Source organism: Giraffa tippelskirchi, chromosome 7, assembly GCF_054371585.1.
Source record: "Giraffa tippelskirchi isolate mGirTip1 chromosome 7, T2T-mGirTip1v1.2.pri, whole genome shotgun sequence".
Taxonomy (NCBI): Eukaryota; Metazoa; Chordata; class Mammalia; order Artiodactyla; family Giraffidae; genus Giraffa; species Giraffa tippelskirchi.
The window spans coordinates 5,321,492-5,335,382 of record NC_137281.1 but is presented as its reverse complement, the minus strand read 5'-3'; the positions used below and the strand labels follow the sequence as shown (position 1 = coordinate 5,335,382).

General features: G+C 39.5%; 1 protein-coding gene and 1 long non-coding RNA gene across 2 annotated transcripts in view; one reads left to right on the top strand and one right to left on the bottom strand.

The window, feature by feature from the left end:
* Positions 1-13,891, bottom strand: part of LOC145515200 (uncharacterized) — a 141,634-nt gene that overhangs the window by 31,416 nt on the left and 96,327 nt on the right. The window lies entirely within an intron of this gene.
* LOC145515175 (vomeronasal type-1 receptor 4-like) lies at positions 2,076-3,020 on the top strand. Its single transcript, XM_081514943.1, has one exon. It carries the CDS (start codon positions 2,079-2,081, stop codon positions 3,018-3,020), a length of 942 nt encoding a protein of 313 aa, XP_081371069.1. The 5' UTR covers positions 2,076-2,078.

Sequence of the window (13,891 nt, the reverse complement as noted above, 5' to 3'; positions counted from 1 at the left end):
CTTTAAATTTTGAACTGATGCACTGGTTTTTAGTGGCATATTGTTTCATCTCCAGGATGCTCCTGAATTAAGTACTTGATAAAATCATCAAGCCATCAGATCTAGGTGCTTTTATTTTATAACTGTTTTCAAACCCTCTCTCTTTTTTCTATTTATTTGTTCTGCACCCAATTCTTATCACAGGGTTCAATAATAATAAAGTATATTTTCCTACAAAATTTCCATAATAATTGTCATTGAATTGTGAAAATGAGTCTAAATTGATATAAGTTGTGCCAGTGGTTCCTATCACGAGTTCTTGATGATGTTCTTCCTTTTCCTTTTGTCTCCTTGAATATACGTCCCAGGTATTTTGTCTCATTCCATTTCTTTACCAATACTTTCATTGACGGTTCCATTCAATGGTTGGAGGTGAGGAAAGTACTACTGTTAGGGCAGAGACGCATCTCAGGGAAGTGAAGAATCCAGAGGAACGCACATGGTTTGTGTCCGTCCCTACTGTGTGTGATTTCAGCATTTCTTCCTCATGAGACCATCACCTTCAGGGATCATGGAAAAGAAAATGCCTCTCAAGTATAGCCCATTGTCTCCTAAGGGTGCTAACTAGAAACTTGTAATTGTTTCCAGTAATTAACAACTGAGAGAAAAGTTCTCAGAAATGTTCTCAGCTCCCAAGCCTGCATCGCTGATGCAGATGAAATGATAATTGCAGTTTTGACAGGAGGGGAGGGGAGGGCAGTGTCTCAAACCCATTTGTCAGAATCTGGCTGCCTCCCTCCCACACACATACTGGGTATAATGACCGTCCCACTGAGCCCTCATCCTGGCAGCTTGAAGCTATGTTCCTTGTACTTTGAGCAGCAGTCTGTGAGAGAAAGGCAGATCAAGATTCTGGGTAAGCGGTCACATCGGAAACAGACACCAACACCAATTTGTTGCCATTCTAACAAATCTAGTGTGTCAGTTTATGAAAGACACAAGAATACATGCTTTACAAGTGCTAAATTTTGCCTCTATGTCTTGTATGTTAATGTCAATTGCAATTATTAATTCATTGCTAATATATTTACTGGGCTCAGACAATAACATACTGGTTCAGTATACGATTGGACAATAATAATTTTGTTTTGTCTTAAACTGTTTTATCACATGCTAGTGTTTTATGCCCTACGGTTTATAGCCTACATATGATTATTCAAACATTTCTATAATACATGTTATTTTAGTTGTGTTTCTATCATAGGAACAAAAGAGTCTTTCTGTTGCCATCCTCACAGTGAAGCATTCTCGTCATCATGACATTGCCTTGTCCTGAGGCAGGTTCCTGCTGTATTCTACTGCCAGCAGTGATGTTTGTGTATTAAGATGCTAAGACTTTATTCATAATACATGGTGCTATAGAATAAAGCTTTATAAATAAATGGAATCATGTTATATGAAAATTACAAAATGCCACAGGTCTACAATCAAAAAAGTTGTTACATCAAATTAATCATATACTAATCAAGATCTAGATCAGTATATGCTCACAACTAACTAGCTATTTGGCATGGCTGGTGATCAGTGCACTCTCTTTTTTGTTTTTGGCCGTGCATCAAAGTTTGTGGGATCTTAGATCCTGGACCAGGGATTGAACCTGGACCCTCTGCGGTGGAAGGCAGAGTCTTAGTCGTTTAACCACCTGGGAAGTTCCGCAAACCACTGTCTTGAGTAGCCCAATGGGATTCAGTCCTCACTCTGCGTTAAGAAGCAGATTTGACAAATACCTAACCTGTCTGGGTGTAGGTTACACTCTTCTGTATAACTAAGGTCCTTCCAGTTCCTGTCTAGTAAATTTGTGAAGAATGAAGAAGTGATCACATGAGTATCTTCAGTGATTAAATGTTCTCTTTAAATGTTATACATGGAACCCTTTAAAGGCTGATAGTAACAGAAATACAAGAAGCAAATATTCCCAAGTGGGAACTATTGTTAAGTGGAGAATATTGGATTTCAGCTGACACGATGCACGTAGCCCACACCATGTTCCCACTCAGGACATTCTAACTCACAAGTACCAGTGACTGTGAACTGAGAGGATGGCCAGCAGCGATTTCACAATGGACATGATCATCTTAACACAGACCGTGGTTGGAATCCTGGGGAATTTCTCACTCCTCTGCAGTAATATCGTCCTTCACTTCATGGGTTACAGGTTAAGGTCCACAGATTTGATCCTTAAGCACCTGATTGTGGCCAACTCCTTGGTCCTCCTCTGTAAAGGCGTCCCCCAGACAATGGCAGTGTTTGGGTGGAGGCATATCCGCAGTGATTTTGGCTGCAAACTTCTCTTCTTTCTGCACAGAGTGGGGAGGGGAGTGTCTATCTGTAGTATCTGCCTCTTGAGTGTCTTTCAGGTGATCACGATCAGTCCCCGGATCTCCAGGTGGGCAGCGCTGAAAGCAACAGCTCCCAAGTATGTGGTTCTCTCTCTTTTCCTGTGTTGGATCCTGCAAATGCTGGTAAATGTCCCTTTTCCTCTCCATATAAATGGCAAACGGAGTGACAAAAACATCACAAAGGAAAGAGATTTTGGCTACTGTTCTTCTGTTCTTCTGGACAAAACCAGAGATGCCTTGTATGCAACCTTGATGTCGTTCCCTGATGTTTTATGTTTAGGGCTCACGCTTTGGGCCGGCGGCTCCATGGTTCTCATCCTGTACAGACATAAGCAGCAGGTCCAGCACATTCGTAGGACCAATGCCTCCTCCAGGTCCTCCCCTGAGTCCAGAGCTACTAAAACCATCCTTCTCCTGGGGAGCACCTTTGTCTACTTTTATACTCTTTCCTCCATCTTTCAAGTTCTTGTGGCTCTTTTTGATCAGCCCAGCTGGTTCCTTGTGGACATCACTATAGTCATTGCAGCGTGCTTCCCAACTGTCAGCCCCTTTCTGCTCATGAGCCATAACTCCAGTGTACAAAGGCTCTACTTTGCCTGGATAAGGAATGCAAAGTCCTCTACTATTATGAGAAAAGTGTGAATTTAATTTATTTCTATAATGAGCCATTGCCAGTTCATTTATTCACTCTCAGAATCCTAATTTAAATTTTGAATCTCAAGATAATAATATACCGGGCATGCCAAGCGTCTTCTTATATATATTGTCATGTAATATGAATATATCAGTGAAGTTTTCTTGTAGAAAAGGAGTTCAGATTTATGCAATAAACAACAGGTCTTGAAATGATCTGCCTATTATAAAGTGTTCAAATGTGTTACTTTCAGTCTAACAAAATGAATTTCCCAGAAATGAAGTAGGTATGGAATTATAAATAAAAGTATACATGAAAATGGATCAGTGTATACAGTAGTCATAAATAAAACTGAAGAAATTAATGTCCTCACAGAGTAAAGAATGCTCTGGTTAGCACTCGAAGGTAAATCAGGTAAGAGTTTGGGAGCCAGTTACAAGTGTATAGTTATCATTGTTAAGAGAGATGGCAGTATTTATTAGAGTCTTGCAGGGAGATTAACACATTAAAGTATTTTCATGAAGAAATGAGCAGTTTGAAGCGAAGTACAATAAAAAACACACCGAAAGAAAAATATATTTCAGCAGATTTTTTAAACTGAAGTATACTTGACATATAACATCGTGTAAATTTAAAGTTTAAGATTTGGTAATTTGTTACATGTAAATATTGTAATATGACTGCCATTACAACCACATATCACAATGCATAACTCTTCTTTTATGTTGAATTTTTCATTGAATTATAGTTGATTTACAGTATTATAGCACAATTGCACTCATCTCACACGCTAGTAAAGTAATGCTCAAAATTCTCCAAGCCAGGCTTCAGCAATACATGAACCGTGAACTTCCAGATGTTCAAGCTGGTTTTAGAAAAGGCAGAGGAACCAAAGATCAAATTGCCAACATCCGCTGGATCATTGAAAAAGCAAGAGAGTTTCAGAAAAACATCTATTTCTGCTTTATTGACTATGCCAAAGCCTTTGACTGTGTGGATCACAATAAACCGTGGAAAATTCTGAAAGAGATGGGAATACCAGACCACCTGACCTGCCTCTTGAGAAACCTGTATGCAAGTCAGGAAGCAACAGTTAGAACTGGACATGGAACAACTGACTGGTTCCAAATAGGAAAAGGAGTAGGTCAAGGCTGTATATTGTTACCCTGCTTGTTTAACTTATATGCAGAGTACATCATGAGAAACGCTGGGCTGGAGGAAGCACAATCGGGAATCAAGATTGCCGGGAGAAATATCAATAACCTCAGATATGCAGATGACACCACCCTTATGGCAGAAAGTGAAGAAGAACTAAAAAGCCTCTTGATGAAAGTGAAAGAGGAGAATGAAAAAGTTGGCTTAAAGCCCAACATTCAGAAAATTAAGACCATAGCATCCGGTCCCATGACTTCATGGCAAATAGACGGGGAAACAGTGGAAACAGTGGCTGAATTTATTTTCTTAGGCTCCAAAATCACTACAGATGGTGACTCCAGCCATGAAATTAAAAGGTGCTTACTCCTTGGAAGGAAAGTTATGACCAACCTAGACAGCATATTGAAAAGCAGAGACATTACTTTGCCAACAAAGGTCCGTCTAGTCAAGGCTATGGTTTTTCCAGTGGTCATGTATGGATGTGAGAGTTGGACTATAAAGAAAGCTGAGCGCCGAAGAATTGATGCTTTTGAACAGTGGTGTTGGAGAAGACTCTTGAGAGTCCCTTGGACTGCAAGGAAATCCAACCAGTCCATGCTAAAGGAGATCAGTCCTGGGTGTTCATTGGAAGGACTGATGTTGAAGCTGAAACTCCAATACTTTGGCCACCTCATGTGGAGCTGACTCATTTGAAAAGACCCTGATGCTGGGAAAGATCGAGGGCAGGAGAAGAAGGGGACGACAGAAGATGAGATGGTTGGATGGCATCACCGACTCAATGGACATGGGTTTGGGTGGACTCAGGGAGTTGGTGATGGAGAGGGAGGCCTGGTGCGCTGCAGTCCATGGGGTCACAAAGAGTTGGACACGACTGAGCGACTAAACTGAACTGAACTGAGTAGTTGCAGAGGTACAACATTGTGGTTCAATATATAGGTTCTACTTTGTTTAAAGTTATTATGAACTATTGGCTATATTCCCTGTGCTGTAAAGCACGTCCTTGTAGTTTATTTATTTTATACATAGTAGTGTGTACTTCTAAATCTTTACTCTGTTTTGCCCCTTCCCACTTTCTGTCCCCACTGGTAAACACTAGTTTATTCTCTATATGTGAGAGTCTTTTTCTATATCATTATTTTCATCCATTTGTACTAGTTTTAGATTCCATGTGTCAAGTGATGATATACAGTATTTGTCTTTTTCTGTCTGACTTAATTCACTAAACAGAATGATTTCCAGGTCCATCTATGTTAGAAGCAGCTAAATTTTATTCTTAAGGGTTGAGGAGTATTCCACATTGTGTGTGTGTGTGTGTGTGTGTGTGTGTGTGTGTGTGTGTACTGAATTTATTAGTTTTCTGGTGGAGACATTAGGGTTTTCTATATAAAGTATCATTTCTCTGCAGTAGTGACAGTTTTACCTCTTCTCTTATGTGTTTAGTACCTGTTATTACTGTTTTATCCAATTGCTGTGGCTAGGACTTCCAACGCTGTGTTAAGCCAGAGTGGCTAGAGTGAGCATCCTTCTCTTGTTTCTGATTTTAGAGGAAGAAGTGTTCAGATATCCACCTCTGAGTATGATGTTAGCTGTGGGTTTGTCATAAATGGCCTTTATTATGTTGAGATGTATTTTCTCTCTACCCATTTTTCTGAGAGTTTTTACTGTGAATGGATGTTAGACTTTGTCAATGCTTTTTCTACATCTATTGACATAATCATGTATTAATCCTTCCTTTTTTAAATGTGATATATCCCATGGATTGATTTATGGATTTTTAATCATCCTTGCATCTCTGGAAAAATGCTACTTGATAATCATTTATGATAGTTTTTATAAATTGGTGAATTTTGTCTGCTAGTATTTTGTTGAAAATTTTTCAACCATATTCAAAGAAAATACACTATAATTTTCTTTTCTGTAATTTTGTTTTCTTTTCTGTCTTTTTCTAGTACTGATATCAGTATAAAGGTAACTTGATAGAATAAATTTAGGAGTGTTCCCTCCTTTTCAATTTTTTGGAATAGTTTAAAAATGATAGATATTATTTTTAAAAATGTTTTACAGGATCCCATGTGATGCCATCAGGTCCTGGACTTTGTTTGCTGGGAGGTTTTGATTAGTGATTGATCTCACTACTCATCATCAGTTTGTTCAGATTGTTTATTTCTTCCTGATTCAGTCTTAGATGTTTGTTTCCAGAAATTTGGTCACTTAAGTGGGTTTGGGTTTCTTCTTTAGATTTTTCTCAGATATTTGAAGTAGGCTTGTATTGATATAAAGTTTTCTCTTGCAACTGTGTTCACTCTGTTCCATCAGTTTTGGAAAGTTGTATTTTTATTCTCATTTGTCTTCTGGTAATTTCTGATTTACTCTTTGATATCTTTTTGGAATCTATCATTTTTTAGTAGTGTGTTTAGTCTCTCTGTGTTTGTTCTTTTCCTATTTTCCTTTCTGTACTTGATATCCAGTTTCAAAAAATGCTTCATATGATTTCTGTTCACTGAAATTTGTTAAGACTTGTTTTGTGGCTTAGCGTATAATGTATCCTGGAGAACATTTCACTTTAAAAGAAAGTGTATTCTATTGTTTTTTGATGTAAAATCCTAGAGATATCTACTAAATTCAGCTAGTCTGTTGCACCACATAAGATCTCTGTTGCCATACCAATTTTCTGTCTGGATGATGTGTCCATTAAAGTAACTGGGGTGTTAACATCCCCTACCATTTTTGTATTATTGTCAATTTCTACCATGATGAGTATGGGTATTTGCTTTATATTTTTAGTTACTCCTTGTATTGAGTTCAGCACAGCAAACAGTGGAAACAGTGGCTGACTTTATTTTTCTGGGCTCCAAAATCACTGCAGATGGTGATTGCAGCCATGAAATTAAAAAATGCTTACTCCTTGGAAGGGAAGTTATGACCAACTTAGGAAAGGAAAGTCGCTCAGTCATGTCCGACTCTTTGCGACCCCGTAGACTGTAGCCTGCCAGGCTCCTCTGTCCATGGGATTCTCCAGGCAAGAATACTGGAGTGGTTTGCCATTTCCTTCTCCAGGGGATCTTCCCGACCCAGGGATCGAACCCAGGTCTCCCGCATTGGAGGCAGACGCTTTAACCTCTGAGCCACCAGGGAAGTCCCATGACCAACTTAGACAGCATATTAAAAAGCAGAGACATTACTTTGTCCACAAAGGTCTGTCTAGTCAAGGCTATGGTTTTTCCGGTGGTCATGTATGGATGTGAGAATTGGACTATAAAGAAAGCTGAGCACCAAAGAATTGATGCTTTTGAACTGTGGTGTTGGAGGAGACTCTTGTGAGTCCCTTGGACTGCAAGGAGATCCAACCAGTCCATCCTAAAGGAGATCAGTCCTGGGTGTTCGTTGGAAGGACTGATGTTGAAACTGAAACTCCAATACTTTGGCCAGCTGATGCAAAGAGCTGACTCATTTGAAAAGACCCTGATGCTGGGAAAGATTGAGGGCAGGAGGAGAAGGGGACGACAGAGGATAAGATGGTTGGATGGCATCACCGACTCAATGGACATGGGTTTGGGTGGACTCCGGAAGTTGGTCATGGACAGGGAGGCCTGATGTGCTGCCGCTCATGAGGTCTCAAAGGGTAGGACATGACTGAGCGGCTGAACTGAACTGTATTTGGTTCAGATATGTTAATGACTGTAACGGTCGCTTCTTGTATTGATCCCTTTGTCATTATAAATTTTCTTTGTCTTTTGGTATAGCCTTAGTTTTCAAATCTATTTTGTCTGACATGAGTGTTGCTACCCCTGAGTTCTTATAATTTGTTTGCATGAAGTATTTTTTCCATTCCTCCCACTTTCAGTCTCTTTGCAGATTTAAAACTGAGGTAAGTCTCTTGCACACTGCCCTAGTGGCTCAGATGGTAAAGAATCTGCCTGCAATGAGGGAGACCTGTAATCAGTCCCTGGATTGAGAAGATCCCCTGGAGAAGGAAACAGCTACCCACTCCAGTATTCTGGCCTGGAGAATTCCATGGACAGAGGAGCCTGGTGGGCTACAGGTTTGGGGTCACAAAGCTTTGGACACACTGAGCATTTCACTTTCACTTTCAAGTCTCTTGCAGGCAGCATACTGGAGGAAATTGTTTTTTGTTTTTAATCCAGTCAGCCCCTATGTCTCTTAGTTGGAGCATTTTGTCCATTTTCATTTAAAGTGATTATTGATAGGTCTGTACTTACGGCATTTTATTACTTGTTTTTCAGTTGTGCTTGAAGTTCTTCATTCACTTCTTTTTGTTTCTTCCCTTGTGGTTTGAGGGTTTTCTTCAGTGGTATGTTTGTGTTGCTTTCTTTTTAGTTTATCTGTGTCTATTGTAGATTTCCAATTTGTGGTTATCGTGGGGTTCATATATATTGACCTACAGTTACATCTCCTTGGTTTAACCTGATCATCATTTAAATTCAAATTCATTCTAACACATTTACACTCTTTCCTCCTTTTACCCACATTTCATGTTTTTGATGGAGAAGGTGATGGCACCCCACTCCAGTACTCTTGCCTGGAAAATCCCATGGATGGAGGAGCCTGGTAGGCTGCAGTCCATGGGGTCGCTAACAGTCGGACACCACTGAGCAACTTCACTTTCACTTTTCCCTTTCATGCATTGGAGAAGGAAATGGCAACCCACTCCAGTGTTCTTACCTGGAGAATCCCAGGGACGGGCGAGCCTGGTGGGCTGCCGTCTATGGGGTCACACAGAGTCAGACACGACTGAAGCGACTTAGCAGCAGCAGCAGCATGTTTTTGATGTCATAATTTACATCTTGCTTATCTGTTAACTTTTGTAGTTGTAGTTGCTTTTATCATTACTTTGTCTTTTCATCTATGTATTGAATTAAGTGGTTGATCCTCAGTCCTTACTATATATTGGCCTTACTTTATGTCAGATTTTCTTTCCTATAGATTCAAACTTCTTTTACATTTAAAAAAGACGTTTCAACATTTTTTTAGTGTAGGTTTAGATTGAAGAATTCTCTTCATTTTTGCTTGTCTAAGAAATTCTTTCTCTCTTGTTCTATTCTAAATAACAGTCTTGCTGGAAAGAATATCTTTGATTGCAGCTTTTTCCTTTTCAGCACCTTGAAGATATCATGCAGCTCCCTTCTGGCCTCCAGAGTTTCTGAAGAGATTATCAACTGATAGTCTTTTGGGGATTCCCTTATAGATGACTCTTTGTTTTTCTGTTGCTGCCTTTTGAATTCTCTCATTTTTGATTTTTGACTTTTAAATTATGATATTTCTTGGATGATATGTGTAGGTCTGTTTCAGTTCATCTTTTCCAACTCTGTGTGTTTCCTGCATCTGAATATATGTTTTCTTCCTCAAGTTTGGTAAATTTTAAGCCGTATTTCCTCAAATACATTTTCCATCCTCATCCCTATCTCTTTTCTTTCTGGAACTCTTATACTTTGAATCCCTGATGGCTCAGACGGTAAAGAACCTGCCTGCAATGTGGGAGCCTTGGCTTTGATCCCTGGGGCGGGAGGATCCCCTGGAGATGGGAATGGCAACCACTGCAGTATTCTTGCCTGGAGAATTCCATGGACAGAGGCTACAGTCCATGGGGTCACAAAGAGTCGGACATGACTGAGCAACTAACACTTTCACTTTTACTGTTGACGTCATCTCAGAGATCTCTTTTTTATAATTTATTTTTTAATTGGAGTCTAATTGCTTTATCCTGTCGTGTTGGCTTCTGCCACATGTCAACGTAAGTCAGCCATAGGTGTACACATGTCCCCTCCCTCTTGAAACTTCCTCGCATCTCCCAGCCCATCCCACCCCTCTAGGTTGTTAAAGAGCTCCAGGCTGTATTCCCTGAACTGTACAGTAATTTCCCACTTGCTATCTATGTTACACGTGGCAGTGTATATATGTTAGTGCTACTCTCTCAATTCATTCCACCTGCTCCTTTTTGTGCTGTATCCATAAGGTCTGTTCTCAGAGATCTCTTGAGTTGCTATCATTTCGAAAATTGTCCTTCTTTCTACTCTTCTTATTGGGTAATTTTCATTATTGTATCTTCCAGGTCATGTGTGCATTCTTCTATATCACCTAGTCTGCTCTCTATTCCTTCTATGTATATTTTCTTTCAGCTATTTTTCATTTCTAATATTTTTAAAAATATATTTTCCAGTTCCTAGTTAAAATACTCAGTATTTGCATCACTGTTCCCCTTTCATTCAGTTCATATTTTTATTAAATTTTTATCTGATAACTTGTTGATTTGTTATTTTTTTTCAGGAGTTGTTCTACCGGTCGTTCGGTTGCGAGTAGTTAAACTTTTGCCTTTTAATTTTGCTTCTTTTTTTTTCTGCCTCAATGAATTTAGGTAAAACAGTTGCCTACGAGTGGCCCTGAGGAGATGTTCTTGTGTGGTGGGCCCATATATACCTGGTGTGTGTCTGTGGCCTTTGGTGGTCAAACTGGATTTGAGGTGGATGCAGGTCCCCTCTTTTCTCAGGAGAGTGGGGGCAGTTACTACCTTGGTAGCGGGTGTGGTTGGAGATGGCGGAGCTGGGATTGCTGCCGGTTTGAGACATTCTTTCCTCTCTGCTCAGTGAACATCGCCATTCTGTTGGCAGTGGTGTCTCGTCCTAAGGCGCTGGAACCCTGTGGGTCTGACCCGAGATGAATCTCCTCCTTCTGAGTGTGTGTTTTTCCTCCCCACACAGTGGGTCCATTTCCCCAGACGAAGGACAGTGCTGAATCAGTTTGGGCCCATGGTCAAATCCATTAAGTTTACTAATCAGCTGATGTCAAGAGAGGGAATTTTCCTGAATTATTTGGTGACCCCCATGTAATTACATGAACCCTTGAAAGAAAAGGAAACCAGTGAATTGTGTTAGAAAATAAAATCAGAGATTTCAAATGTGTGTGTGTAGTCTCTCAGCCTTTGAGATCCCATGGACGGTAGCCCGCCAGGCTTCTCTGTCCGTGGGGATTCTCCAGGCAAGAATACTGGAGTGGGTAGCCATGCCCTCCTCCAGGGGATCTTCCCAACCTAGGGATCGAACCCAGGTCTCCCTGATTGCAGGCAGATTCTTTACCATCTAAGCCACCAGGGAAGCCCAAGAATACTGAAGTGGGTAGCCTATCCATTCTCCAGGGGAACTTCCCAACCGAGGAATCAAACTGAGGTCTCATGCATTACAGGAGATGGCAGTATTTATTGGAAATACTCTTTTGTCTGGAGATTAGTACACTCAAGTATTTTCATGTAGAAATGACCAGATTTAAGTGAAGTGCAACAAAAGGAGAACAAAAAGAAAATTATACTCCAATAAAAATTAAAAACAAAAAGTATGCTTCAGCTGATTTTTATAAATGTATTTTACATATAGCATTATATAAATGTATAAGTGTACAAGATGGTAATCTATTTAGGTATTGTATTATGATTGCCGTTTTAGCCACAGTTAGCACCTCTATTACAAAATATTAGTCCTTTTAAATTTAAGTTTTTTCTATCTAATTGTATTTAATTTACAATTTTAGTTTCATGAATGCAGCATGTGATTCAGTGTTATATATAGATTCTAAATTCTAAATCCTTACATTACCTTTTTCCACCCTCTTTTTCTCTCCCCAGTGGCAACAGTTAGCTTCTTCTCTGTATCTGAGTCTCTTTCTGTTTAGTTGTATTCATTCATTTCTGTTTTATATTTTAGGTTTCACATTTAAGTCATAGCATACAGTATTTGTCTTTGACTTATTTCACTAAGCTTACTAGCTTCCATGTCTATCCTTGTTGTTGCAAATGGCAAAATATAATCCTTTTGTGACTGACTGGTATACCAGTGTGTGTATTTCTGTGCGTGTCTGTGTGTGTGTACAACATCTTTATCCATTCACTTCTCAGTGAGTTAGTATTTTCATTTTCTTTGGATGTATATTATTGTTGTTCAGTCGCTCAGTTGTGGCCAAAGTATACTCAGGCGTATAATTGCTGTTTGACATGGTAGTTCTTTTTAGGTTTTTGAGGACGCTCCATACTGCTTACCATAAGTGGCTGCACAAATTTCCATTCCCTTCCACAGTGTACTAAAGTTCTCCTTTCTCCACATCCTCACCAACATTTGTTATGTGTGATCTTTTTGATGATATCCATTCTGATGGATGTGGGGTGATATATAACTGTGGTATTGACTGCACTTCTCTAATGGATAATGATGTTGAGCATCTTTTCATGTGCCTGTGGGCCATCTGCATGTCTTCTTTGGAATAATGTTTATTGAGGTTTTCCACCCATTTTCTACCACATTGCTTTTGTTTTTAGTATTGAGTTGTATGAACTGTGCATACATTTGACTATTAATTACTTGTCTGTCACATTTTTGGAAACTATTTTATCTGATTCAGGATGTTATCTTTTCCTTTTGTCAATGGCTTCCTTTGCTGTGCAAAAGGTTTTAAATTTAGTTAGGTCTCATTTTTGAACTGTGGTATTGGAGAAGACTCCTGAGAGTCACTTGGACTGCAAAGAGATCAAACCAGTCAATCGTGAAGGAAATTAGTTCTGAATATTCATTGGAAAGACTGATGCTGAAGCTGAAACTCCAATACTTTGGTCACCTGATGTGAAGAACTGACTCACTGGAAAAGACCCTGATGGTGGGAAAGATTGAAGGCAGGAGGAGAAGGGGATGACAGGGGATGAGATGGTTGGATGTCATCACTGACTCAATGGACATGAGTTTGAGCAAGCTGCAGGAATTGGTGAGGGACAGGGAGGCCTGGCGTGCTGTAGTCCATGGGGTCGCAAAGAATCCGACACGACTGAGCAACTGAACTGAACTGAGGTCTCATTTGTTTATTTTTGCTTTTGTTTCCTTTGCTTTAGAAGAGAGACTCCCACAAACATTGCTACCTTTTATGACAGAAAGTGTTCTGGATATATTTCCTTCTAGGGATTTTATGGTTTCTAGTTTCATATTGGTGTCTTTATCTATTTTGTGTTTATTCTTGTATACACTTTGAGAAAATATTCAGATAGTTTCATTCTTTTACACATAGCAGTCCAGTGTCACTTTTTAAAAATTTATTTTTGATTGGAAAATAATTGCTTTACTTTGTTGTGTTAGTGTTGTGTGCTGCACAACAGCGTGAATCAGCCATAAGTATTTACACAACCCCTCCCTATTAACCTCTCTCATGCCCACCATTCCACCCCCATTACACTTCTGGAAGAGACTACCTTTTCTGCATTATGTCATCCTGCCTTCTTTGTCATAGATTAAATGGTCAATAGGGCATGGATTTATTTCTGGGCTCTCTGTTCTATTCCAGTTTTCTGTGTCTGTTTTTGTGCCAGATGGATACTGTATTGATGACTGTAGCTTTGTCATATAGTCTGAAATCAAGGAGCCTGTTTCCTCTATTTTCTTCTTTTTTTGAAAGCAGACACATAATGTGCTAACCAAATTACAATAATGAGATTGCATAGGATGGACATTCTCATTCCAAAAACAAGAAATCAGAAAGAAGAAACAAATCATCTGTCCAAAGCAGCTAAAAATGCTAGGAGGATAAATTTCATCAGATTTTAAAGTTTGAGAAATATCCTATTTGTCTCAATGTTTTGTCCCTGAGTTACCTGTTTACAACCCCACCTTTCAAATACGCAGTAGCCATGAGCACACGTGCAGTGCATGTTGTGTTTCATCACACCATTCACTAACAA

What these genes read in the sequence shown, in the direction of transcription:
- LOC145515175 (XM_081514943.1), top strand. Translation starts at nt 2,079, where the DNA reads ATGGCCAGCAGCGATTTCACAATGGACATGATCATCTTAACACAGACC.